At 48.4% G+C, this 25,934-nt stretch overlaps 9 protein-coding genes across 9 annotated transcripts; 5 read left to right on the top strand and 4 right to left on the bottom strand.

Annotated features, from left to right (window-relative positions):
• Positions 1 to 298: 298 nt before the first annotated feature.
• Positions 299 to 1,535, bottom strand: EDB91DRAFT_1144571 (uncharacterized protein). The gene is made up of 6 exons (XM_041319146.1): positions 1,389 to 1,535; positions 1,018 to 1,212; positions 832 to 937; positions 773 to 776; positions 671 to 699; positions 299 to 616 (listed from the first exon to the last, which is right to left on the bottom strand). The coding sequence occupies exons 2-6, from the start codon at positions 1,101 to 1,103 to the stop codon at positions 593 to 595; spliced, it is 249 nt and encodes an 82-aa protein (XP_041175271.1). The 5' UTR covers positions 1,104 to 1,212; positions 1,389 to 1,535; the 3' UTR covers positions 299 to 592.
• An 809-nt stretch (positions 1,536 to 2,344) lies between these two features.
• Positions 2,345 to 4,580, bottom strand: EDB91DRAFT_1238225 (uncharacterized protein; the record flags this gene model as incomplete). Its single annotated transcript, XM_041321689.1, has 13 exons — positions 2,345 to 2,430; positions 2,585 to 2,946; positions 2,969 to 3,011; positions 3,117 to 3,283; positions 3,393 to 3,400; positions 3,438 to 3,526; positions 3,577 to 3,580; positions 3,621 to 3,779; positions 3,832 to 3,977; positions 4,028 to 4,055; positions 4,105 to 4,269; positions 4,327 to 4,469; positions 4,523 to 4,580. The coding sequence occupies 13 exons, from the start codon at positions 4,578 to 4,580 to the stop codon at positions 2,345 to 2,347; spliced, it is 1,458 nt and encodes a 485-aa protein (XP_041175270.1).
• A 3,525-nt stretch (positions 4,581 to 8,105) lies between these two features.
• EDB91DRAFT_1144546 (uncharacterized protein) lies at positions 8,106 to 8,627 on the top strand. The gene has a single exon (XM_041319145.1). The coding sequence runs from the start codon at positions 8,179 to 8,181 to the stop codon at positions 8,416 to 8,418; it is 240 nt and encodes a 79-aa protein (XP_041175269.1). The 5' UTR covers positions 8,106 to 8,178; the 3' UTR covers positions 8,419 to 8,627.
• A 2,747-nt stretch (positions 8,628 to 11,374) lies between these two features.
• On the top strand, positions 11,375 to 13,359 carry EDB91DRAFT_558422 (uncharacterized protein). The gene is made up of 7 exons (XM_041327704.1): positions 11,375 to 11,941; positions 12,001 to 12,110; positions 12,164 to 12,290; positions 12,346 to 12,531; positions 12,592 to 12,902; positions 12,951 to 13,093; positions 13,226 to 13,359. The coding sequence occupies exons 1-7, from the start codon at positions 11,522 to 11,524 to the stop codon at positions 13,234 to 13,236; spliced, it is 1,308 nt and encodes a 435-aa protein (XP_041175268.1). The 5' UTR covers positions 11,375 to 11,521; the 3' UTR covers positions 13,237 to 13,359.
• A 2,038-nt stretch (positions 13,360 to 15,397) lies between these two features.
• EDB91DRAFT_1225186 (glutathione S-transferase) lies at positions 15,398 to 17,021 on the bottom strand (the record flags this gene model as incomplete). The annotated part of the gene is made up of 6 exons (XM_041320964.1): positions 15,398 to 15,922; positions 15,972 to 16,125; positions 16,174 to 16,410; positions 16,472 to 16,524; positions 16,593 to 16,731; positions 16,835 to 17,021. 6 exons carry the CDS (start codon positions 17,019 to 17,021, stop codon positions 15,853 to 15,855), a joined length of 840 nt encoding a protein of 279 aa, XP_041175267.1. The 3' UTR covers positions 15,398 to 15,852.
• A 1,575-nt stretch (positions 17,022 to 18,596) lies between these two features.
• EDB91DRAFT_1295299 (pre-mRNA processing factor 3-domain-containing protein) lies at positions 18,597 to 20,411 on the top strand (the record flags this gene model as incomplete). The annotated part of the gene is made up of 6 exons (XM_041324908.1): positions 18,597 to 18,686; positions 18,737 to 18,947; positions 19,045 to 19,100; positions 19,148 to 19,543; positions 19,575 to 19,630; positions 19,699 to 20,411. The coding sequence occupies 6 exons, from the start codon at positions 18,597 to 18,599 to the stop codon at positions 20,129 to 20,131; spliced, it is 1,242 nt and encodes a 413-aa protein (XP_041175266.1). The 3' UTR covers positions 20,132 to 20,411.
• Positions 20,002 to 20,799, top strand: EDB91DRAFT_557961 (uncharacterized protein). Its single transcript, XM_041327703.1, has 2 exons — positions 20,002 to 20,719; positions 20,773 to 20,799. Exon 1 carries the CDS (start codon positions 20,194 to 20,196, stop codon positions 20,662 to 20,664), a length of 471 nt encoding a protein of 156 aa, XP_041175265.1. The 5' UTR covers positions 20,002 to 20,193; the 3' UTR covers positions 20,665 to 20,719; positions 20,773 to 20,799.
• Positions 20,800 to 20,930: 131 nt separating this feature from the next.
• Positions 20,931 to 22,439, bottom strand: EDB91DRAFT_1083715 (uncharacterized protein; the record flags this gene model as incomplete). Its single annotated transcript, XM_041315664.1, has 8 exons — positions 20,931 to 21,022; positions 21,070 to 21,242; positions 21,319 to 21,457; positions 21,590 to 21,698; positions 21,991 to 22,042; positions 22,237 to 22,261; positions 22,297 to 22,312; positions 22,359 to 22,439. The coding sequence occupies 8 exons, from the start codon at positions 22,437 to 22,439 to the stop codon at positions 20,931 to 20,933; spliced, it is 687 nt and encodes a 228-aa protein (XP_041175264.1).
• A 1,133-nt stretch (positions 22,440 to 23,572) lies between these two features.
• Positions 23,573 to 23,740, top strand: EDB91DRAFT_1007781 (uncharacterized protein; the record flags this gene model as incomplete). The annotated part of the gene is made up of 1 exon (XM_041312356.1): positions 23,573 to 23,740. A coding segment is annotated over one exon (168 nt), but the record flags the coding sequence as incomplete, so codon positions are not given.
• Between the last annotated feature and the right edge of the window lie 2,194 nt (positions 23,741 to 25,934).

Genomic DNA, 25,934 nt, shown 5'->3' with positions numbered 1-25,934 from the left:
TTCAGGCGGACGCCCCCGAAGGGGAGACCCGGCCCTGATGGCGGCCCCAACCTGTGCAAGAGTGAGCCGAGGTAAGCTTCAAGGGAGGGCGGGCAGCCTCAAACACAGCAGGTTCGCGGGGTGCCAACCACCCGAGCCCCAGTAGCAGTCAATGGCTAAGTACCTCGAGTATGAGTATGGTAGAAAATTTCAATATAGTAGGCTGAGATGACCTGAGAGGCAGCAAAGGAAAGGTAGGTGGGGAAAGAAAAAACTGAAGGCGACAGGCAAGAGCTTACTGGAGTGTAGCTTGGCCAAGCGTTGTGCGGTGGGCAGAGAAGAGAAGCTGCGTGCTGCACTGTGGCGGCCAGCCACTACCCAAGTCCTCATTCCAACCCTACGCTCGCACCTCGTTTCGTAGTAGAATTTCCACCTATGCAAATCGATTGCCTTTGCCAACTGCACGATGTTACATGAGAGAAAATGTCTCTGCCTGTCATATCCACTAATTGGTTGGGTTTTTATAGTCCGACTTCGCTATACTGCAGAGGTTCGTTTGACCTCGAGAATCGAACTAGGAATTCGGTTCGATCTAGTGCACTTCATGGAAACACTAGATCATGGTAGGGATATCTGCCTGTGTACATTATCGTGAGCCAATGCGATGGATTTGATGCGAAGCAAGCCTTACACGACGAACGGGTGTTGCTTCAGATACGTCTGGATACATTGTATCGTGAGGTCAACATGATGAGGTTTAATACAAAAGCAGGCCTTACATTGATGGTGTAACTCGTCTAGGGAACATTGTATCATTAGCGCAATATGATGACAGCTTGATACAAGCCTTACCATAGTAGGTAGATTATGAGACCCAACCGGCGTGTTCTGGGTACATGGTATCGTGAGGTCAATACTATGATGAGGTTTGAGGACAAAGCAAAGCCCCACCACATGACTCCTTGCAATCAGAGTCTACTCGGCACATCAATGTATCGTCAGTCAACAAGACGATATTTCGGGCAAAGTAAACCTCACTTGAGGATCAGCGCTTGGTTTTGGCAGCAAAGGCTATCAAGGCTAGCAAAACATAGAGGAAAGTGGAAGAGAGGCGAGGCGAACATGATGGCGAGTCGATCTTAACTAATGAGAAACTGTTGGCGCTGTCTGATCTGCGACGATGCTTCTTATACCGCATACGTGTCGCTCCCAAATGAGAGTAAAATAAATTAGCTATTAGTGTCTCCCATGGGGGCCTGATGTAAACATGAAATTAAATATATGCCAGCGTCGACAAATCTACGACGAAAGATTTCAAAGGTAACCTACCAAATAGAGGAGTTGGTTGTTAATGGATAAATGGACAGGCCGGTGAATATCGACAGCGAATTTCAGTTTTGATACCGTACCGCGTCGTGAGGCACACAGCAGATGATATATCGAGATCGCTGCGGGACTATGTAGTTGGATCACTATGGCTTGTGTTGGACCTTGTTAGACGAGATTCTTCGGATCACGCCATCTGCGAGTTGCAGCAAACACGACTTGCCCGTACGCTGTAACGTTGGAAATAAAACGATCGTAACGTCCGCATTGTGAATATGAACCAGATCTCACACAACAGAGTTGACACGTGGTCCATACTCGATCACGGTGACGCCTTGCAGCGATTTCATGATGGCGTTGCTATCGTGGACCCAGGGGAGGACATTGACCCGAGATAGCGCACCAATAACACGGTATGAAATCAACAAGAATGGGTGTTATGTATGCCTTGGTCGTCCAAACCCCAAGCTGTTTCTCCAGCAACATCTTCGCGAAGATTCATTCCGAGCTCCCATCGTCATTGTCCCTGCCAAAGTCGATCATCAGTTCGTGTTCTTGCACGTACTAGTGTTTCGCTTTGACTCTTGAGTCGCGGAGGACCACATGGTGGGAAGGAAACGTTTGCAGGTAGTGACATGGCGGGGCGAGCAAATATGATGGCGAGTCGATCCGGTTCGATCTTATTTTTTGCAACTAATTAGAGCTGTTGGCGCTGTCTAATCCGTGGTCACTAGTGACGCTCGATTCGGGTTCTTATACCGCACATGAGATCCAAAATGGGTGAAAAAGAAATTAGGTTGTAGTCTTGGAGATCTGATATGAATCCCGACATATGATAGCATCGACAGATCGACGAGGAAAGATTTCAAACGTACCCGCTAAACAAAGGAGTTGGTTGTCGATGGAGATACACATAGTGAAATGGACGAGGAATTTCAGCTTTGGCATCCGCGGTCATAAGGCGCTTCTACAACAAATGATATTGTGATGCGGAACTAGCTGGACCGCTATATACTTGTGCGGGATGCGATTCTTCGGCTCACCTGTCTACGACAGCAGCAAACAGGACTTGCCCGTACGCTGTAACGTTCTGCTTGCAAACGCCAGCATTGGGAAGATAAAGATCTCATACAACAGAGTTGAAATGTGTGTCATACTCGATGTGACGCCTTGCACATTGTTATTGAACACTTAGTTCAGACATAGTGAGACATGGACCTAAGATAGTGCCCCGATGACACGCACCACATGTGACATCCACAAGGATGAGCACACTCACTTCGTGAGGAGTTTAGCGCATCTTGAACAGTGTTATGTATGCCTTGAGTCCACACCCCAAGCTCTTTCTCCAGGGACACCAATGTTTCGCGAATATTTCTTCCGAGCTCGCCGCCGTCATTATCCCTGCCAAAGCCGATCATCAATTCGTGTCTTGCATGTACCAGTGTTTTGTATGCAGCTTTGAGTCGCGGAGGACCAGATGGTGGGAAGGAAACGTTTGCGAGTGGCGACGTGGCAGGGCGGGGTTCGTCGACGGCCAAAAGCTTCCCGAGTTCCGCTAGGGCAACAGCGCGCACAGGGTGACCGTCACGAAGAAGGGCGGATAGCCCCATATAATGCTTAGCTGAAGTACGGATTGGCCTCGTCAAGCAGGTCTTGTGACATGTCTGCTGAAAACGAAAAAAGGAGGAGTGATTTATGGAGCCCTATCAAGGCCAACAACGGGTGACATGATGGTGTCAAGCCAGCAGACACAAGTATCGGAATAATGTTAGTCGTCAGTTGCAGGGCCTGTTAAGATCTGTAAGGACGTATACCAAAATCACATGGATATGTTTTCGTGTTCAACATGGAGGACTGACCCGTATCTTGAATTGAAGTTGCCTTCTCCAATGCTTCCTGTCCAACGCGTAGCGAGTCCATGATAGATTCGGTTGCAGTCACAACTGCACGGCATTTCACGCATTGATATATCTCGCTTTTCTGAGAGAAATGCACCATATGAACGATCAATATTTCAAGTAGAGCTCGGCTGCACTTACCATCACTAGGAGCAGGGCACATTCCTTCGCATGACTTTGGACAACCATATGGACTCGCGAGAGTCGATTTTTATTGTCGTGATGACATACCTCACACTGGCACGTGAAGTCATAGGTCTCCTTCAATGCAGCCTGCCTTAGAGAACGAGGTAGGGTCGTGTCTACATATGAGGTCAAATCTGCCAGTAATCGTTGGTCAGGGAGAGCATTTCGAGCAAGTGGGTTTTACTCGCCTCCCTCATTGGTGTTGAAAATGTCTCTGAGAGCAATGACTTGCATCTGCGGTTCCTCCGTGGGTTTTCGAGAAGATCGAGGAAAAACGATGACCGCGCCGGGATCACAAGAATGGTTGAAAAGCGCAACAAGCGGCGAGACTGATACCCCCACTGGTGTCAACGAGGGCGAAGTTAACGCGAAGGTATTCGTAACAAACTGCCAGATGCTAATCATGTGATAGTGGAATGATTTCGTGATGAGTGCTTACTCTTGAAATTAAATCAGTAAGGTCGCCCGCAGATAAGATGCCAAACTTCGACAGTTCTCTAGGAGAAGACAAGCCAAGATATCGAACCAAAGAGTGGGCAAGGTGAGTATTATTTTCAACGACACGAGGCTGCAAATAATGTCGATCTAATCCCACCTCGATTATAACGGGCGCTTGAATGTAGCGGAGAACTCACGAGACTGCAATGCATCGATTTCCTTCGACTGTCGGTGCTTTCAGTGGTGATACATATAACACGCAACTCTTACTCACCCAACTACTATCAAACCCTTCCTGCCTTTTCTGCCACAAAATTCGTCCCAGGCACCTGACAGCATCACTTGGGACAGATAGGTTTTTCGATGGTGCTGACTTGGCCCAGTTCCTCAATGCAGAGCATTCGAGTCGATGAAGTAGCCAATCATTTGTCTGACATGTCTAACACAGAGAAATTAGACTGATGATAAGGCAGTTTACGGTATCAGTGTAACTGACCGCGTTACAATACCAAACTGTGCGACATCCAGTACACCTCAACAAACCTGAGTTTGGCACGGCAGCACAAGTAGAACAATGTGAATCCAGATACTGGCTACCAAGTGCAAATGAATGCGGTCTTAGTGAAATGATAATAGAACCTATTTTGTGTAAGCGGTATATGGCTCTCAAAAACTGCAGCGAATTCGCTGACCAGCTTTGATTAATTTTTTAGCCCAAAGTCCCCTGCCTGATGTTGCAGATACCCGCATCTCCACATTCTCTGGTATGCCGTGGTACACGGTGCATTCATTGCTGGGAGTTGGTGTCTCTGGATCGTTAGAATGGATCACTTTTGGAATGGTTGTAGAGTGGGGCTCTTGAGCATTATCCGTGGAAGTTACATACGATCTTGATGCCTTGGATTGCCTTTGAGATTTGAGACTTGCGAATGACATGATGCAGATGATGATCGATGATCCGTGACTTGATACGGAGTAAGTAAATAAGCAGAGTCTATTTGTTACTGTTTATCAGTACCTTCTGAATTCAATAGATCCAAACAAATGTATGTGAAGTCACCCGAATTTCGGAGGACTTGAACCAACACGTATTATAGGGTCGATGGGCAGTGCTAACTTCTCCCCACAGTACGATGGGTTACCAATTTTATTATTATACTTGCACTCATGCTGTTTTCCATATCCACTGCCCTGTCGTTCCACCGCCACGCACTCCCACATTCTTATCATATTCAGTGTGTCATGGTCAGAGGTGGGAGCGGATCATAATCCCTGCTATCTGCCCGGTCAAATTTTCCGTGGCCCGTGGCAATCTGATCATTTACATGACCCTGGCTGGAGATCCTGATTGGTGGAGATCACCACCAGTCACGATCTCCCTTGCAGAGTCTGCACCTTGTGGGTCCAGAGGCGTAATTGTGACGCGAGAAGATCAATTCCTCAGAGTAAGAATATTGAAAGAGTTCAAGGTTCAAGAGACTGATTTACAACGCCATGACCAGTGCGCTACAAACTCTGCGAGTCACCAACCAGAAGTTCCACCAAGAACATCCCTCCCTATTCAATATGGAGTGTAGTCAAGGAAAACGAGACCATCCTGATAAAGAATCAGCTTCACCAGTCCGTTACAAGTATTTCAAGCATACGAAGTTATATTTTGCAGAAAACAGGCTTGGGATTGCATCGCGCACTTAGAGCCAGTGCCGATAGCAGTGATGACCGTGCAAGTCACCAGTCAGCATTTTCGAGTCCACGCTGCGTACATTGTATGGTGAGGTCAAATGACGATGCCACTTTTTTGAGATGAAGTCTTACTGAAGGAATTTCAGCCAGAGGGTTGGGCGTCGCAGCCGCAAAGGTCGTCAAAGCAAGCAAAACATAGATGGAAGCAGTGGAGAGGCGAGCGAACATGATGGTGTGTCGATCTTATTTGTTGACACTAATGAGAGTTGTTAGTGTTGTCTGATCTAATTGGATTCTTATACCGCACACAAAAACTCCGAAGGGGTGCAAAAGAATCTGGTCTTCTTGCGGGGATGATAGGACGCGTGGAAATTTCGAACATGTGATGAAGTTGGAAAGGATGCCGAACAGGAAGAACCCGTCAAGAGTATTGAATCATAACACATACGTGGAATACACCAGCTTCCACTAAGTGGTAAGGCGCATCTTCTGCAAATGTATTTTGCGAGATCACGGCGGCGAGACCCTTCAACCCACTGTGATGCAATGACCTACCGTCGAAGTCGCAGCAAACAAAGACTTTCCCGAACGCTGTCAAGTTAAATATCAACACTCGCGCTATGAAGACGCATGGAGATCTCACGCAACAGAGCTAGTGGCGATTGACAGCATGATCTATCAGGAACCCAACTGATTATAGAAGAAGACAAAACGCGAAAAGACACGCATCAAACCAATACACTGGTACGCTCAGTTGTTATTATCGGCAGATCTTGAGGATTGTTACGCATACCCCGTCACGGGCCGTGTAGGACCAATAGTTCATGAATATTTCTTCCGAGCTTCCCGCCGGAATTGTCCCTGTCAAGGGACGTCAAGGGCCAATCATAAGTCATTCTTGCAGGCACCAATGGCTTGGAGTCGCGGCGAACTAGATGATGGGAACAGGTGGGAATACGACGTTCGAATGTAGTGACGTGGCGGCAGCGCTGGGTTCATCCTGGTTCATCAACAACCGAAAGATTTCATGCCCCACTACGGAAAAAGCCTATACCCTCGCATAGTGCTTCGCCGAGGTACGGACCCGCAGGTCCTGCGAATATGTTTTTGCTACTAGAGGCGATGAAAGGAACCTTGTGACTCAATCAATCCAAGGTCAATCCCAGGCAGAGTCCAGACACTATCGCCGCAATTTGCAATCGTCCCAGAACTCGCGTGCATCCAGCACACGCAGCCAGTTCAGATGGTGTGGCTGCCTCGCCGAAACGTAAATCAGAGCAGATCTGGTGATTGCAAGCAGGGAGGCCCAAACCCCGTAGACCGCCTGGTGCCTCTCAGACCGCTGGCTCTAGTTCTATTGTAGATGGAACAAGTGATGAACCTCCTTCGACGAGGAATGGTTGTCCTCCAACAGGGAGCGCTGAAAATGAGCCTAACGCCGTTGATTCTGCTCCAAGAGTCGACGCCAAACCCGGTCTAAGCGTCCATCCCGGCGTTCCAAATTTAACGCGTCACTGTCTGAACCAGCCCCGTTAGATGGTAATAGAAAACCCGAAATCGTACAGAACGTCTTCCTTCATCATTTCCTTCTGGCTGTTTGATATCGACTGGAACAACAGGAGTCTCCTGACGAGTCCCATGCGAGGGCAACTGCTTCACCAGTGGGTCCGTTTGATAGCATCCGCGTTTCGTTGGAGCTCCTGGACCGACATTCGTGCCCGTGGGCCGCCGTCCGTGTGTTAGGAGTCTTAGGACCAGTGCACGGAATTTGGCATATGCATGATAGCCAAACGACATACCTCTTGCAGAGTACCTCCGCATGAGCGTAGACAGTCACAAATATAAGTGTGGGCCATACGTAATATTACGGTAAGACAAAATTAAAAATAGCTGTAATGCAACATAATAGGTTCAATCAACTGCTTCGATCTGCTTCAAATCTTCACGTTCCTCGTGCTGAGTCGTTTAGCCATTTTCTCGCCGCGGTTACATATCGCTTACTCTTGGTTCGTTTCTGAGGTCCTCGCTCTCACTTTTGCGGCCTTTGACTGGGCTTACGCGCTTATATCGAAACTCAGACACGAATTGGGGTGTTGACCAGGGCATCATAATGTAATACCAAAGCTCAAAATACTAATTGTCGACCATTTTCCACACATCCCCCGCTGAAGCCCACCACGCTATACACAGATCCCATAGCTACCCCTCATACCGTTCACTGCGGTGGGATCAAGCTTGCAGCTCAGTCCAGATGAATCACAACCACTGAAGTCTCTGCCAGCCGCGGCGCGGTTGGATACCTTATCATACAAAATTGACACCATCACTAACACACACTCAATATCGCAGCAAAGAAGGCTCTGCAGGGATCTATCACTGATCTCGCAAGGCTGTACGACTTTATCACGACCAAGGATGCTTCCCGTTTTGCTCCCTTAGTGCCCATCTTCAATGCGGCGCTTGATTCAGTTCAAGTACCAAACTACGTCAATTCCAACACTACTTCTGTCATCATGCGCGCGAAGAGGGCTCTTCTGGGCCTGGTGTCGATTTGCACGGCTGACCTTCTGATGGTGGGGACGACGCTCTGACAAATATATCGTGAAGAGGTAGGAACAGATATATCCATGGATGCGGCTCTTCGCTCGAAATTGCCTCCCTCCTTATGATGTCTCACTTGCTCCTCCGCCCCCAGATCTTTGCAACATTGTGCCTCCATCCCCTTACAGCCATCTGCTACAGATCGGAGGACTCAGGAGGATGCTCCGATCTTCCATTTCTGTTCAGCACTTTGTCGCACAGTTATGGATATTGGCAGGAAATCTCAAGGGAGATGTACTCGCCGGTGACCCTAGAGATACAAAGGATGGCCGTGTTCCGGTGCTTCGGGCGGCTTTTGTGCTAACAAACTATGTTTGCATATCTGATTCTGAAGATCTAACCAAAATCATCCTTCCGTTACCCAATTATAGACATGCTGCCGGAGGGGTGAAGCCCGTTGCCACCACCCTTCTTAGATACATCCGTCGGGTCACCAGAGATACTTCTGCTGTAGAAGCACCTCGATCATGGACACGACAAGATCGGAGCGTACACAAATATTTTTCTTCATTACCAGCCTCAGGTATTCCTTCCAGTTCATCCAGACCATCAGTCGCCAAGATGCTTCATGCCGCGCACAACTTACCCGTCAAGGTTCGATTCGTGTAGTGCTGAACGCAATTGCTCAGATCTTGCCAAGGACCTTGGTGCAAGCAAACGAGGAAATGGATTTTCACCCAGACATGGGACTAGCGGCCAGACAGAACATCATATGGACGGGGTGCTCGTACATTGCATCTGTGATTCGCGATGCAGACCACGGGATAACAGGTGTATGTCAGGCAATCGATGCTGGCCTTTTTGAAACCACGAGGAAGGGGGCTACCTGCCCGCCTCACTCCGACCGTCGCGATCAACCGCTCCGTGACAGCCTGGGTGACCTAGAGTTGCTCTCTCTTCTTCCCGCCTTTTTCATATACCGCAGAGTTGTTGATTCTATTTGTCGACACTGGTATTGCATACAAATTCTCCGATGCCAGTGGACAAACGAGAGATACGCGACGAAGGTTTGGGGATTGCTCTCCAACTTGTCCTGACAGCTAGTTGCGATGCTATAGATGATGGCACTATAGAGCCTATAAACTTCCACAAATACAGGTGCAATGGTCCAGGAGTGCACACATCATCTCTAGTGGTTTCATCGTGTGCATGCTGGCTAGTGTCGGATGCGCGCATCCGAGTTTGTCAGCAAAAAGTGTTGGTGCTCAGGCTGCTTGGTTCACCTTTATTGTTCAGAGAAATGCCAAAGAGCTGTTGGCGCAGTGGACACAATAAGTGGTGCCAAGTTCTGAGGTGCACCGTCGGTGAGTCTCTCCGTCTTCATCTCATACTTCGTGATCGAATTTTCATCAGGGCCATGGGGCTCACGCGATATCCGCAAGAGCCTTTAAGCCATTGGAGGCTTTGAAAACACGGAGATCTCGAATGGCCAAAGACGTGGAAACGCACATTTGTGAAGTACGGCACCAGTTCCCTGCATTCAATAACAAACTCGTGTTTATGCTCGACATGACTATGTTTCCGCCGGAGATCCACGTGCTCCCCCCGCACAAGCTTGAGCAGTTCCCTGGTGAGGAGCCCATATGGCCAGAGATCGCCGACGAGATTCGTGAACGAAGCGATTCGCCACCGAAAGGATACATGTTTTCGGTGGTCAAGGTCCATCTGGGAACTCGAAATTTACGCTATTTAGCCCAAGCACCGCGTTAAGTATGGTATTCGAGTGCCAGTATTTGTTGGATGATGAGCCATATGATTCTGTGGACGAAAATGGTGACTATGATGCGAAATCGCTGGGTGACCAGGACTTGGATCATGGTTCAGAGTCATTGGATGACGTGGATGGTTCCTAGGATAAGTGCTACAAGGTTTGACAAGTCCTTATGTTATGTCTTCATTGACTGCATCCCTTTGTAAATTGTTACGCTGTACAGTACACGCAATACAATTCTCGTTGATTAATCAAACCAAAACGTTGTGTGCTAGGATCCGAAGTGATATAAATGCCCGTACTAGTCATGTAGAATCGATCAATCAGCACTTCGCTTGATTCTAGACATTGTGTCCGGGCTACTTACGTCCATTTCCCTCCAACGAACTACATCACTGCCACCTAAGTTGACGTGGGAGGGGGGACTGCCTGATGTGTATGGTGGGGTCAAATGATGATGCTATTTTATGACACGAAGTCTCACATTAGCCACAGGGCTGGGCTTCGCAGCCGCCAAGGTTGTCAAAGCAAGCAAAACATAGAGGAAAGCAGTGGAGAGGCGAGCAAACATGATGGCGAGTCAATCTTATTTGTTGAGAGCAATGAGAGCTGTGGTACTGTCTGATTGAATCGGATTCTTATACCATACACAAAAGATCCGAAGAAGTGCGGAAGAATGTTCTGGTCTTTTGCGGGGATAATAGGATGCGTGAAATTTCGTAACATGCGATGGACTTGAAAGAGAAAAGATGAAAATAATGCTAGATAGGAAGAACCCGCCAAAAGTGTTGATTCACAATGGATACGTGGAGTCGGCCAGCTTTTATCGCGTGGCAAGGCACATGTTTTGTAGGTGTATTTTGCGAGATCACAATGGGACAAGCTGGACTGCTCTGTGAAGCAAGACCTTCAGCCCACAGCGATGCAATGTCGATGTTGCAGCAAACAAACAAGTTCCCGAACACGATAAACCTGAACGTCAACACACATAGCGCCCGAGTTATGAAGATGCAGGGAGATCTCACAGGAGAGCTAGTGGCGACTGGGAACATGGGCCATGCTCGAACTATCACAAACTATACAACGCGAAAAGGACTCACAAAATCACTGGAGATAGGTCATGAGGTAGTTGAATAACATATGTAGATTTACTGACCTTCTTGGTTTCTCTTGTTAGTGGAGATTTGTCATTCCCGTCGAATCGGCGGGTCGCCTCCTCATTTCTTGTCGCTCATCGTTGGTCGTGGCGTTTCAATTGTGTGTGTAATAGTTGAACAGATCCAGCGCCATATGCAAGAATTTGATGATGCTCACTCGACAGCCCGAGCCTGAGTCCACCATTTATTTTCTCAACTTCATATACACTATTTCTATCATAGTATAGTCCTACTTTTCACATACACTACATACTTAGCTCTCGCATCTCGCTGGCACGTTCGGCAGACTTCGGGAATCGGCATCAACTGTTCTGCACAGCGTCACACTCTTGTCACCTCACGTGAGGTTCGTCGGTTTTGCATGCTTCTATTACTAAGTACCTTACTACTGAAGTTGAGTACAGCACAATCACTGGCAGGCTGTGTTGTGCACAGCTGCCTGGTTAAGTTACAAGTACCTCAGCCGCCTTCCTTCCTTAGCTCCCCCACGTCTTATATACTCCCTCCGACCTATCCTGTAACCTTTCCATCTGATCAAAATGCACTTTGAGTTTCCGTGGCTTAAGGATTTGTGCAAGGTCATCGCAATTCGTTTGAGGCGTCCCACTAAGAACAGACGCAAACGTGGCTTGACAGACACCGACCATGAGGGCGATGGTTCCATTCCTGCAGGCATCCCCATTGCCCCTCCCTCTCCTTCACCAACCCTACCTTCAAATCCATCGTCCTCAGACCCTATTTCTGTTTCTGCGCCCAGAGACCCATGTCTCGAAGTATCTGCCAATATTTCTTCCTCAAAATACTCAGTATCCCTTGCCCGCGAAGCTTCCGACATGGCTCAGTTCGCTTTGCCCTTCGTACAGGCCTTTGCAGATGTAATCCCACTCGTCGGCGCTCCGACAAAGGCAGCTATTGGTGGATTATTGGAAGTCCTTCAAGCTATAGATGTAAGAGCTTGTGTGAGTGCGAGGATAATTCGTGGTATTAAAGGCCATCACAGAGACGCGATCAGAACAAGGCGGACCTAGATAGCCTGAAGTTACGACTCCATCAACTAGGCCACCATTTGTGCAATGCCCCACCTCCCCGTGATCCTCTTGAACAATCCCGGAGGGATTCCATAGTTAGGTCTGTGCCTTGTTGATGTGTGCTTGAATTTACCTCAATTGAGTGGCACTTAGGGTCCTAGAAGAGACCTCAGCCCAACTGACAAAGTTACATAAATGTCGTCGTCTCGTATACGCATCCGTCACACAAGTTATCGCCAGATGTTCCACTGCTATCGACCGTTATCTCTTGGAGTGTCTGGTTGTGTCCTATCTCTAAAGATCGCTTGCATTCACTCACTACTCCGTTTTATTAGTGGACGTCCCAAATGCAAAGTCAAAATGACATACGCGAAATGAAGGACTTAATCATCCGCACACAGTTCTCTGTGGGACCGTCTCCAATGCAGTCAATCGGAACTTTTGCGCTTAGCTGCGTCACACTGGTAGACGCAACAGGCCACGAACATCCAGTATTAGTGAATTTCTGCACCTCATTTCAGGTCTGTCTCACCAGCGTAAAAATCCATCTTAGGGAAGCTCACTCATCGAATTCTCTTTAGCAACTCAATGACATGCTCCAAGTTCTGTTTAAACGCGAGTCGATTGAAGCCCGAATTCAGAGACGGTATATCGAGGAAGGACATTACTATTTGTGCATCGACGAGGGCACTGAAGTAACCCGACTTACAAGCGATGAATGGTCAACGATTGAAGCAGGCACGAAGATCGTCATGAGGGTAATCATTGAACAGCAGATGACATCATCCTTGGGAGTGTCCTACAAGTGTCATTTTTGTGGCGCTGAGAATCACCTTGGTCTCGGGTCTATTATGTATTCGCTTCGACGACGGGCTGGTTGTTCGATCGATTGGTTAGTACGCTTCTCTGCTGAGCACTGACTGTGTCTAACAATCGGAAGTCGAGAATGCAAACGACGGTTTCAGATCTCCCGGAAATATTTGAGTGCGATGGAGAGCACTCAATGTTCTAACATTGACTCCAATCACACGGCTGACCCCGAAATGCTCGTTATTCGCAACTTTCATGTCCAGCAAACTGTTTGTCATTGTGAAACTTCGAAAACATTCTTAAACTAAAAACTTAATGTACTTACGGCTTCTAGGTCGTACGTGATCTCGTGTTTTGAACTGCTTACCCGACGCTGATGGCGTCACGGCGATGTCCCGCTCTCAGACAGCTCATGATTTGTCACGCGCTGCTTACCGGAAGACTGATGGTGCCACGGCGATGTCCCGCTCTCAGAGAGTGCGTGATATCATTTTTTTGAGTTGCTTACCCGACACTGATCGATGTCCCGCTCTCAGGATGTGCGTGATCTCGTTTTTTTGAGTTGCTTACCCGGACGCTGATCGTGCTACAACGATGTTCTGCTCTCAGGATGTGCGTCGTGTCGTATTTTGAGGTGCTTACACAACGCTGATGGTGCCACGCCGATGTCCCGCTCTCAGTGGGTGCGTGTTGTCCTCTTTTGAGATGCTTAGCCGACACTGATGGTGCCGCGGCGATGTACCATTCTCAGAAAGTTCGTGATCTTGTTTTTTGAGGTGCTTGCTCGACACTGATGGTGTCACTGCGATGTCTCTCTCAGTTGGTGCGTGATCTCGTTGTTTAAGCTGTTGTCTCAATGCTGATGGTGCCACGGTGATGTCCCACTCTCAGTATGTGCGTGATCTCGTCGTTTGCAGTGTTTACCCACTACTGATGGTGCCACGGCGATGTCCTACTCTCAGGAGGTACGTCGTCTTTTGCGCTGAATACTCGATGCTGATGGTGCCTCCGTCATGTATACCCCTTAGTCGGTGCGTGGATGATCTCGTCTTTTCAGTTGCTTGGCCAACGGTGATGGTATCACGATTATGTCCCGCTCTCAGGAGGTACGTCATCTCATCTTTTGAGGTGCTTGCCCGATTTTGATGGTGCTACGGTGATTTCTGGCTCCCAGTCTGTGCGTGGTCTTGTGCTTTGAGTTGCTTAGCCAACGCTGATGGTGCCACGATGACGTCTTGCCCTCAGGAGGTAGGTCATCTCGTTTTTTGAGCTACTTACCCGATGTTGATGGTGCTACGACATTGTCCCGTTCTCAGAGAGTGCGTTATGTCGTTTTTTGACCTACTTCCCTGACGCTGATAGCACCACGGTGATTTCCTGCTCTCAGGAGGTATGTCATGTCATCTTTTGAGCTGCTTTCCCGCCGCTGATGGTGCCTCACTGATGTCCCGCTCTTAGAGAGTGCGTGATGTCGTTTTTTGAACTGCTTACCTGACGGTGACGGTGACACGGTGATTTCCCCCTCTCAGAAGGTATGTCATCTCTTTTTATCTGCTTACCCAGTGTTGATGGTGCCACGCCGACGTCCCGCTCTCAGAGAGTGAGTGATCTCGTCTTTTGCCATGCTTGCCCGACGCTGATGGTTCCACGACGATGTCCCGCTCTCAGGAGGTACGGCATCTCGTCTTTTCAGCTGCTTCCCCAATGCTGATGGTGCCACGGCAATGTCCCGCTCTCAGAATGTGCGTGATATTTGTTAAGTTGCTTGCCCGACACTGATGGTGCCATGACGATGTCCCGCTCTCAGTATGTTCGTGATGTCATCTTTTGAGCTGCGTACTCTACGCTGATGGTTCCACGGCGATGTTTGGTTCTCAGTGGGTGAGTGATACCATCTTTTGAGTTGCTTGTCCGATGTTGATTGTGCCATGGCGATGTACTGCTCTCAGATGGTGTGTGATCTTATATTTTCGAGCTGCTTACCCGATGCTGATGGTACCACGGCGACGTCCCGCTCTCAGGAGGTATGTCATTTCGTCTTTGAGCTGCTTACCAGACGCTGATGGCGCCACGATGATGTCCCGCTCTCAGATGGTGCGTGATCTTGTCCTTTGCAATGCTTACCTGACGCTCATTGTGCCATGGCGATGTCCCGCTCTCAGATGGTGCATGATCTTGTATTTTGGAGCTGCTTATTCAATGCTGATGGTACCATGGGGATGACCTGCTCTTAGACCGTGCGTTACGTCGTCTTTTGAGCTGCTTACCCGACGCTGATGATGCCCCGGCGATATCCCACTCTCAGAAAGTGCGTAATCTTGCCCTCTGCGCTGGTTGCCCAACGCTGATTGTGCCACGGCGATGTCCCACTATCAGACAGTGCCTGGTCCCGCCTCTCGCCCTGCTTTCCCGAACACTGATGGTGGCACGGCAATGTCCCGGTCTCAGGATGTGCGTTATCTCATCTCTTGAGTTGTTTACTCCGATACTGATGGTGTCGTGGCAATTTTCCTCTCCCAGGAAGTGCGTGTGGCGGTTTTTCAAACTCTTATCACTTGTTAACCCTGACATGGCCAGGGTGACTTACTGCGTAGCGCCGACCATGTCCAGGCCATGTCCCCCCTACCAAGTCATGTCCTGCCCTCGTATCGTGTGTGATGTTGTCTTTTGTAGTGACGAGCGCACACTGACCCTTTCATCTCACTGTCAGATGGTGTGTTTCCACCTGAATCTCTAGCATAGCTCACCTTCGTGCTGATTGCATGTAGAGTACAGCGGCATTGAGATCGAGGGTGGGGAGGATATGGAGTATAGTGATGAGGAGTATAGCGACGACTCAGAGGAGTAATGTGTGGAAGAAGACTTACACGATGCGTATTTGGAACCGAGGATGAGGAGAATGATGAGCACCAGATCATAACCATGGTTGGCTTTGAATAGGTCATATTTCTGCTACTATTACTACCACCTGTACCATCACAGACTCGGCTTTTTGTACAGCTATTAGATTTCAGCGTGTCCTTCCCATTTGCTCAAGGTAATCCCCTACCACTATTAATCGCATTGGCCACCTGACTCGTATTCGGGCGATTGAAAGCATAACTACAAATCATCTAAGTCCCTTCCTCGCAGATTGAAAATACAGACTCACCGCTCATAACTGTCCAAATACAGCTCCTCACTACTACAAGTCCTCTTAAACGCAGGATCCTCAAAAAGCCTCCCCAACCACGCTTCGAACTTTCCCCCTCGCGGCGTTTCAAACCCGCGGTAATGTTTCAGCACATTAGTCGCTCTGAAGATCCCTGCTCCATCATTAATATTGAGTGCGTTCCATCAAGAAAACGACGTACACGGTCCGACAACAACATCCGCCCAACCCAAATCGCCACCTTCAACCCAAAGCCCCGTCCCCCCTACCTCCCTCTCCGCGCGTTCGAAAAGCTCCACTAAGGACTGAATAGCTGCGTGAAACTCCTTTCCTCCTGCAATTTGTGCGTCTGGGTCTTGAGCTTGGAGGTACCTGTAGAACGCAGGCACAAGCGTTCGGTTGATGTGGTCTGATTGGAGTCGGACGAGTGCTTTCGCATCTGCAAGGAATCATAATTGTCATTTGTGAGCGCTTTCGAGGAACTTGTTTTGGTCACAGACATGGATCTGAAGAGGGCGGAAGAAGGCTGCGATGCGTAGATTTTGTAGCGATACTACATGCCAATGTCGTCATCATCATTGAACTTGTTAATTAGCGACATTTTCATCTGAACGGACTCACTCTTCGAGGAAGTCGAGGATGACGGTGCTCTCATTGAGCGCACGAGGAGGATCAAAGGCATTGAGCATGAGCGCTGGAACTAGACCTTTTGGCGAGACATTGAGCAGTTCTTGGGGTTTTTGATAGGGATCGACTTCGTCTGGCACCAGCATCAATCATAGTCATATGCATCGGTGGTAGATCACTTACAATACTACATCACCACGTTTGAACTCGAACTTCATCCAAGTCACATCATATACTCGATGAGCTCACCTTGTAAGGAATCTGAAGGTACTCGAGCGCAGCCCATACGCGTTGTACAAATGGGCAGAAACAGCTTGCGAAGAGGGTGATATCTTGGTCATGGATGTGTTGTTGGACGGTTTGGAGAGCTGGTCCGGTGCATGAGCGGTGATAGACTTTACCGGAGTCGGCGGTCGAGGACATGTCTTGTACGAGGGTGGGCTTGGTGGTGGTAGTTAAATGTCACTGATACGGTATAATTGATTCACTTGACTTTGTGGAGCTTCAGATTACTAAACAGGCACAGACACGGAGAAGCAACATCGTTAGAAGAAAGTGCTATGTATACACCGTTGGATGACCATCATGTAAAGAACACGGAATGATCATAAGCAACAGGAAGCAGGAAGTAAAGATCACTGCTCGACATGCTCATCAGACTACCCACAAACGTCAAAATCTGCGACGACGATCAGCAAAAACCTATCGGCTTGGCCAAATCCCGTAATGACGACGTGTCCCGACACATCGAACATGATATTACACAGTGAGGTCGCAGTGGATTATGCCAGCAGTGTGGAGCGTGGAGAGCGCTTCTACCTAGTGCAGCTAAATACAATTGAAAGCTTCGTTTTGCCCAGCTCACCGTTTCGCAAGCTAGTTGCAGGGTATGGTTTTTGCTAAGGCTCGTGTCGCGGTCGAGTGGATCTTGAAGACTGTCATTAGGATAAAACTCCTGGTTCAAAGTGTTGGCGCCTGGAGCGACGGAGCGAAGCAAAGCGTACCGCGATAGAATGAATTTCAAAGCCATCCTCGTAAGTCCAAATGAACGGTGAGAGAAAAGAAGTCCACAATTCACAAATTTCCTGGCAAATTTCCATTTGATATTGGATGTAATCATGAGGAGTGCGAATTCGAAGGCGCTCCTTGTTCGAAATTCGCATAGCATAAAGCTTGAAGTCGTCGCGTTTTCGGCATAGATATTTCGACGAGATGGAATCTTTGAACAGTGTGTAGAGAAGTCGGAACTGCATAACTTTGCTTGAGTGTAGAACTGGGCGTCGAGATTTCTAAAACTCACATCACCGGCCTTCACGCCTTGCCTGGAGGAATCCAATGACCCTCATGGTCGGTAGCTGTCAAGCGTTTGTTCTTTGTAGGGCGCCTCAAACGAACTGGGATGGCTTTTCCCGAATACTTGAGCCACGGAAAGGGTATGTTGATCAGATGGCAAGGTTAGATGGTAAGGCCGCGAGGGAAAACAAGACGTGGCGGAGCGAAAGAGATTAAGCTTGAGGGCGGTATTTAACTGGTTGCTGTCCCCCCAATCATGGACTCCTGCAGTACTGTAAACCTCGTGTATGATGTACTTATTATATGTAGTACATCGAGTTCTGGAACCATGGCAAACGTTTAGTTCCCGGTGAAGACGATTCCAAGCAACATTGTGCAGTGATACGGTGACTCGACCCCCGTTGAAGGGGTTAACTAATACTCGCACCGCTTGTTGGCATTGCTCAACCAACGACGAGCGACAAGAAACAAGCATTGAATGGGAATAGCTACTAACAAAGAAACCAAGAAGGTCAATAGATCCTATTAGTTCTCTTATTCAACCTACTCAAGTCTTATTTACAGTGATTTTGTGAGTCCACCTTTCCTTTCCCCTGCTCATTTGTATTCGTTTACTCATTAATTCATTTAACAGCTAAAAGGTCACTCCACAAGTCAAGACTGTCAGTCCCTTCTCAGCGCCAGGCACACCGCTCCAGAACATTGATGACCTCTCTCGCAATTGCAGTCAAAGACAGCTATTATACGGTGCGTCTCTTTGCTCTCGCACGTCTCCTTACCTCTGAATCGGCTCCAGTCAGTGCCTCGAAAATGATCACTGATCGCCTCCTCCTGTCGCACCGCAGTCCAAGAAAGATCGATATAAACCAATGCAGCCCAAGTTTGCTTCTATCAAGGTGCACCCACTCTCTCCACATATCATTGACACCAACGCCATCCAAAGGCAAACATCCGAAACGCCCCAACCCCTCCCTCAGCACCAACCCCAGTCCCCCATCTCAAGCGCAGCTAAAGACAGCGGTTTCGAAGGCGCACCGAAGGAACGTCACGGTCGCGGTTTTTCACTTCATCCAGAAAGGCAAGTATGAACAGCTAGCCGAACAAATTCGTCAGGAAGCCTCGCTTGAGGCTCTCAAATAATGTATTGCCGAAGGCGCGCATAAAGCTGGTCTGGATTCTGAATTTGAGACTTTGGAGAAGAACCTCAAAGTGCGTTCAGAAAGTATTGTTCGGTTCATAACTGACGACGGCCTTAGCGTGAACCTCCTCCAGCAGTGGACTGGTGGGACGCAGCTCTACTGCCTAGCAAGATTTACAATGATCTCTTCCTCGGATTCTCGCATCTCAATATCCTTACCCAGGTATACGATGATGACTATAATATACCACTACAGGAGCAAAAGCAGATGCGGAAACAGCGCCGTCAAGCTGACCGTGAAGATAAACGCGATCGTATTCGTATGGGTCTCATCCCTCTCCTCCCTAACATCCTTGACCTTAACCTTACTCACTTTTCTCGTCACACAGTCCGTCTATCGAATCTCATGAAAGCACTAACATCAGACGCAGTCCAAGACCCCACCCACATCGAAGCTCGCGTCCGCAAAGAAGTCGCAATGAGAAAGCACTCACGCAAATATGAACGCGGAACGGTAATTCACTGACGAACAACGCCGAGATAAGAAGAAGAATAACAAATCAGAGGAGGAGGAGAATGGTATCGTGGGGGCTGTTTTCAAGTGCGTCTCTCCATTCCCCATCTCACATCATTATTGCGCAACTGTACTGAACTGATCTTCTGCAACAGGGGGAAAACGCTCACAGACTCATCCCATCGGATCAAAGTCCGCAAAAACGCCGAACAGCTCCACTCGACGTGCGTCTGCATCTGCAACCTAGCTTTCAGCATGGTACACATTGAAGGCGCTGGCAGACGTATCGCTTGGACCGCGGCTGCGCATCCGCGTGGTGGGGAGGACGTTGTTATCGATCACGAGGGCGAGGAAGATGATGCTCAAAGTGACTCTGGTGCTGGCGGTAGTGGTGGGCGTGCAGGGAAACAACCCGCCAATTGCGGGAAGAACCGCACGGTCGCTACGCTGCTGCCCACGTTACTTCAGCATCCATATGTAACACTTCAGCAATCAAACATGATCGTTCACCGGGCAACTGGATTCAGTAAACGATCTCGTTTAATTGTTCGCAAGTCCCAGGAAGTAGAAACAGAAGATCGGAATTGAGTCCCGTATCGCTCTCGTGGTTTGTTTATTCTGCCACACTTGAGGGCAATTCAGTGTTCCATATGTTCCATCATCAACTTGGGGGACTTGCGCTGATGATACTTGGCGCACCTTCTCACCGCATCGAATCCCGGTTCATTGCAGCAGCCCGCATCCGCGCCCAGCATCATGATGATCTGTCCCATTACTTAGCTCATACGCTCTACCCAGGCCTTCCACTCCGCGTTCATCATTCGATTGTACACGTGAACCTAGGCAGTCCCCCGGGGCCCCTCCTCCTAAACCCTGTAAATTTTGTACACACACCCTTCCCTACGTCAGTCATCCAACTAGTTTCCCGTCCTTCATTAGACCGTACATCAACTCGTTCAGGTTTTGTACTGCCTCCTGAACCGATTCCACATCCACTTCTCAGTGCTTCAATTGTTCCTCCATCCTTAGGTGTACCCTACCGTTCTCTGCTCCTGCAGCAGTGCACGATCATGTTCGGTTTCTATGGCAGTCAAAGTAATCGAGGAATTGCATTGAAGTAGTGGAAGAAAGTCTATTGTATTACTCGATATTATTCTTTATCTCATATCTGCCATGGTACGTAGTTCTACTCGATGGAGTGCACTTCCGACTTAGAAACCTGCGTGTAGTTCACTTGCGGGCGCAACAGGCCCTCATATGCGCCGGCAGATGTACTCAGTCAGTACTCAGTACATCATCTGACACATAATGGCATCGACATGCTCAACACTGAGTAGATGGCCTTGCTCAAGCAACTCCCAAGCAATCCCAGAATTGAAGTTACATCTCAGATCTTGCTCCAGTTCGTCGCAGAGAGGACCCGGCACACCCCGCGAGACAGCCCAGACGACTCCTTTGTGGGAGAGGATGTAAAGCTACCTGTTGATTGTAGCAAAGTTCATTTTCTCGCAACACCAACCACTTACGGTCATAGGAAAAGTTCGGCAAGAACTTCATGCGTCTCCAGTTGGCCACCCTCTGGACTACCAAAAGCGCGCTAACCACGGCAACTGGCCCTGCCCTTGACACATTGCATGACAGCGAACAACCCCTTTGGATACACGACTTTTCTCGATCTGTGATCTCAAGTATCCAACACCTGTCAGCAGACGTAAAGAATTGATGGCAGATATCATTTTGCTCTCAGCAATTCGGTGCGCAATTCTTTCATACACTTGTTGAACTGAATGTCGTTCAACAGTGGTGTCGTTTTTTCCTTCCAGTCCCAGCGCATCCGGCAGAACACGCGTGCCATCGAATCCTCAAGCATGTTCTTAGGCCTCTTCTCCCCTCCCTCGATCGGTTCACCGCCTTCTGTGCAACCGCATTTTCATGCACTGTCGCAGCCCTTCAGTAGCATTGGCTTCCAGTACCCTGGCATCACCAACGAAGTTCGGGACCTCGACCCGTTTGAATAATCTGCAGAAAGACGATAACTTCGCGAACCAAATCTCTCGTTCCCTGTGTCATGCTCAGCATCTTGCTTCGATGGCGAGAATGAGTCATCGTTCAGCAACTTTGTCGACTGTGCCGATTGGGCACAAGGACCAATTATCTGCATTGCAGAAGGCCAATGCTGAGCTCGGGCGGGAGTTGACAAAGGCCATCACGCTTGGAAGATGTACAATTTGGCTTGGTTGGCGGTGAACTTCTATTGGCTTGTGGGGCAGATGTGAGTTTTATTTTAGTCATTTGTATATCACGCAGAGCCTATCCTGCAGGAAGTCATACCACCTGTGACGTTGTCATGCTGTCCCTCGATTTTCGTTTCCCGCGTTCGATAAAAGTAAATCCAATCTTTCAACCTCTGAGCCGACTTCCGGAATGAATACGCTTTCCAAACCTACCCACGGGCCTTCGTAGACTGCGCAAAATAGGTCTTGTGTAACTTCCAGTAGCCTGTAAAACAGCGTAAAGTGAGTGTGGACTCGTTGGTAACAAGGATGTCGGATTCTGTAACTATCGAGCTGACTCGAACATTCGAGGCAGACAAGGCACGAATCAAAGAATTGAAAGAAGGGTTCATTGTCCCTTTATCTTTGTGTGAAGTAGGTCCGCTATATTGTGGTGATATAACATTGCAAATTACTGACCAGTCTCGGTCATCATCTTTAATCTCTTGCCAACGTAGCAGATGTGACAGTTAGACTCACGGAGCTCGATGAGCCACTTTGCAATACCAGTTGGATCAAGCCCCTCATATATCAGTACTTACCAGACGGGACTCTTTGTCACAGGTAATGAGGGTAGAGATATACCACCATTCGGCGCTTTTTATAGTGATCAGGTGGGTCATCCTGTGCTTGAATCAGATCTTGCTTGATCGCAGCAGCAAGTATTGTCATATGAAACCAAGTAAAATGGGAGATGCGGTTTCAGGTGTCCTCGGTCAATCAAAATTCCTTTGTAAATTGTAGGATGTTGAAACGCGACTATGTAATCATCAATCTAACAATAGACCAATTGCAGAACTTCATCATGTCTTAGCTGTGCATGGAAGAACAGCTGAGCATGATGGAGATGCGCAAGGATCAGAGTGACCAAACAATCAGGAAGCAGACTGCTATATCAACAAAACAGCACGAACCTTATATGGCCAGGTACGACCTTACTAAGGCTGTTTTGGTCAGGGTGGCCGACGTGCAATGGGGCGCCAGACTGGCACGAGTCTTGCACTGTTTCACCAGTCTTGGCTTTAAATGTAAGAATGTTGTAAGACTTATGTTTACCTGAGATGACTTGTGCATGTAGTAGACCAGCCATATGACTGACTTGCATGCACACTAGCTGCCACCAGTGTCCGAGCATCTTGATCACTTGACTCTCGCCGAGTGTCAGCGCTGTTGTTCGAAGCAACGTGGGTTCTGATCTTATGTTTCCACCTGCATAGCTTATCTTTGTACTGAATCTACTGATTACATGTGGCATTGTACGTACAGCGGGATCGAGATCGAGGAACATCAACAAACTACAATATCCTGTACAGAGGGGACCAAGCTGTGGCGAGCCATGTTTTGATGGTGGGAAAAAAAGTGTTTTGCTGATGAAGATGGTGATGAGGTGTATAGGGATGAGTAGAAGAAGACTCACACGATGCCTATTTGGAACCGAGGATGGGGAGAATGATGAGCACCAGATCGTGATTATGGTTGGTTTTGAATATTACTACCCTCCCTGGACCATCGCAGATTTGGCTATGTACTTCGAGGACTATTTCCTTGCGTACATACGTATAATTATTGTGCCGACCCCTTCAAGGGGGGTCGAATGTCAGGGACAATGGATTGACTTGTGTTCTTTATGATGAATCGCTTCTCCAGACAACGCTAAGATCGCCCTTCCCTCACGGCGACGGTTTCCGGTCACAACTCGCGTCTCGTCAAGTTCAACACGTCAAATGACACCCAGGTTGCGTCCCAATTCCCATACCTTGCTTATGGAGAATGGGGCATCCACATCAAGGGCATGGGCATCCGCTTCAGCGCGAAACAGCTCACTACTGCTGAGGAAGTCATCAAACGCAAGATAAAGGCCGTCAAAGGCGCGAAAGTCTATCTCAGGGTTTTCCCTGGTATTCTGGTTTGCATCAACCTCAACTTGAAGCTGAGATCACATCACCAGCCTTCACGCCTTGCCTGGAGGAATACGGGGGTCTTAGTTTCGGCGAAATGACCATCACCTCCTACAAGAACCACGAGCACCTCTGACGGTCGCCGACATAATGAACATAATTGTACCTTAAATTCTCCGTCCCTGAAGCGGGGGGCAAGGTCTGCAACATCTTTGAGCTAGGGGTTAGGCGTCAGAGCAATTTCAATACCTAGTGGAGCGATGAACCTCGACGTCATAACTCATGTCCGCGACCATATCTACTTTTCTCCGAGTTTCTGGAGGGTCCAGGAACAACAGGGACGTTGCAATATCGTCGTCGAGAAGACCAGTGAACGACTCCTACACGAAAGGGTAGTTAGCATGCAACTCAAACTTGCCAAACCATCGTTGCAGTACTGAGAGAGGCGAGAGATCGAACGATTAGAGAGCGAGCCTCGGGACTAGCTGAGAGTTCTGAGAGTTTATGGACTTTGCAATACTGTGAATGGGAGAGGAAATTGGAACTGGTTGTATTTCGATAGCGGTCATATTGATGTGCAATCCAACAAAGTCAATACGAGGTTGCAAACTATAAGCGTGACAGAACAAAGAATCTGAAAAGTTGGTTTCTCTTGAACGCTGAACGTTGAACATGAGTGACCCAGGTTATTTACATAGATGTGAGGACGTCACAATGTGACTGCCTTGTTGTTTATGTGGTTGAATTTCCTGTTAGCGGCTTACGGAAAAATAGAGCTCGAGAAGTAAAATTCTTCATTGGTTACTTCGACTTCAGGCAAGCAACTCAAAAGACGACATCACGCACAGACTGAGAAAGCGATATCGCCGTGGCACCATCAGTGTCGAATACACAGCGCAAAAGACGACATCACGCACTTTCTGAGAGCGATACATCACCGCGGCACCATCAGCGTCAGGTAAGTAGCGCAAAGGACGAGATCACGCACAGACTGAGAGCGCGACATTGCCGAAGCACCATCAGGGTTGGGCAAGAAACTCAAAAGACGACATCACGTACAGGCTGAGAGCAGGACATCCTCATGGCACCATCAGCTTCAAGCAAGCAGCTCAAAAGATGACATCACGCACAGACTGAGAGCATGACATCGTCGTAGCACCATCAGCGTCGAGTATGCAATTCAAACGACGATATCACACACCAACTGAGCGCGGGACATCGCCGTAGCACCATCAGCGTCGGGTCAACAGCGCAAAGGACGATATCACGCACAGGCTGAGAGCGGTACATCGCCGTGGTACCATCAGCGTCGGGAAAGCAGCGCAAAGGACGATATCACGCACGGACTGAGAGCGCAATATCGTCGTGGCACCATCAGGCTCGGTCAAGCAGTTCAAAAGACGAGATCACGCACAAACTGAGAGCGGGACATCGGCGTCGGGTGAGCAGCACAAAGACGAGGTCACACACTTCCTGAGGGGGATATCAGTAAGTTTTTAGCATAAGATTGCTAGCCAAGTCTAATGATGACAACGATGACGTACGGTTTGCAGGACGTGAAAGTTACGAATCAAACGCATTTCTGCGTCAGTCGTGTCGTTGGTATCCACGTCAAATGATCCACTGCTCTCCTTCGAACTCGAGTATCGATGAGAGATTTGAAACCGTCGTTTGTATTCTCGACTTCCGGGATACATCAGCATAATGTAGACACAGTGGAAATGTACAACTTACCAATTGAGCTGCTTCAATATCGTATTTCTGGTAAAATAAAGCTCGTAAGAACATTGTGTGATAAAGAAAACCGACGACTCACCTGTTTGGTGTCCTTCGGCAAGGCAGTCCAATAGACCTTGAAGTCTGGGCACACTGTCGTCGTCGTCGTTAGATTCACTCAGACATTTCACGTCGGTCGGACCAGCCAAAACACTGTGTGCAGGCGGAATCAATGCACGGAATGTATCAGAAAACTTTGCCAAACGAACACTCTCCTTCTCATCATCATCCGCTTCTTGAAGATGGCGGTACCATGTTGATCGTGCTCGAATCGAAGTCCTTTCGCCGTTAAAATACTTGCGACACACACACCAAAAGTCTGACATCGAAGGCTAAAAGCATATATTATGATGGGTGCAGCAACAGTGCGACAATGTTGCTTCGTGCGATCAGATGGAAGATAACGTTACCGGAATCGATGGTAATCTGCGATTTGAAATCTTT

Source organism: Suillus paluster, assembly GCF_016628075.1.
Source record: "Suillus paluster strain FC165 chromosome Unknown EDB91scaffold_43, whole genome shotgun sequence".
Classification (NCBI taxonomy): Eukaryota; Fungi; Basidiomycota; class Agaricomycetes; order Boletales; family Suillaceae; genus Suillus; species Suillus paluster.
This window is presented reverse-complemented; position numbering and strand designations above follow the sequence as displayed.

Bases quoted from the DNA above. Each gene is read 5' to 3' on its own strand.
- EDB91DRAFT_1144571 (XM_041319146.1), bottom strand. From the start codon at position 1,103: ATGTTCGCCTCGCCTCTCTTCCACTTTCCTCTATGTTTTGCTAGCCTT. The intron at 938-1,017 runs GTGAGGTTTACT...GATTGCAAGGAG, and splicing joins AACCAAGCGCTGATCCTCAA to TCATGTGGTGGGGCTTTGCT. The intron at 617-670 runs GTAAGGCTTGCT...TAATGTACACAG, and splicing joins AAGCAACACCCGTTCGTCGT to GCAGATATCCCTACCATGAT.
- EDB91DRAFT_1144546 (XM_041319145.1), top strand. From the start codon at position 8,179: ATGATGTCTCACTTGCTCCTCCGCCCCCAGATCTTTGCAACATTGTGC.
- EDB91DRAFT_558422 (XM_041327704.1), top strand. From the start codon at position 11,522: ATGCACTTTGAGTTTCCGTGGCTTAAGGATTTGTGCAAGGTCATCGCA. The intron at 12,111-12,163 runs GTCTGTGCCTTG...AGTGGCACTTAG, and splicing joins CGGAGGGATTCCATAGTTAG to GGTCCTAGAAGAGACCTCAG. The intron at 12,903-12,950 runs GTTAGTACGCTT...AACAATCGGAAG, and splicing joins GCTGGTTGTTCGATCGATTG to TCGAGAATGCAAACGACGGT.
- EDB91DRAFT_557961 (XM_041327703.1), top strand. From the start codon at position 20,194: ATGTTCCATCATCAACTTGGGGGACTTGCGCTGATGATACTTGGCGCA.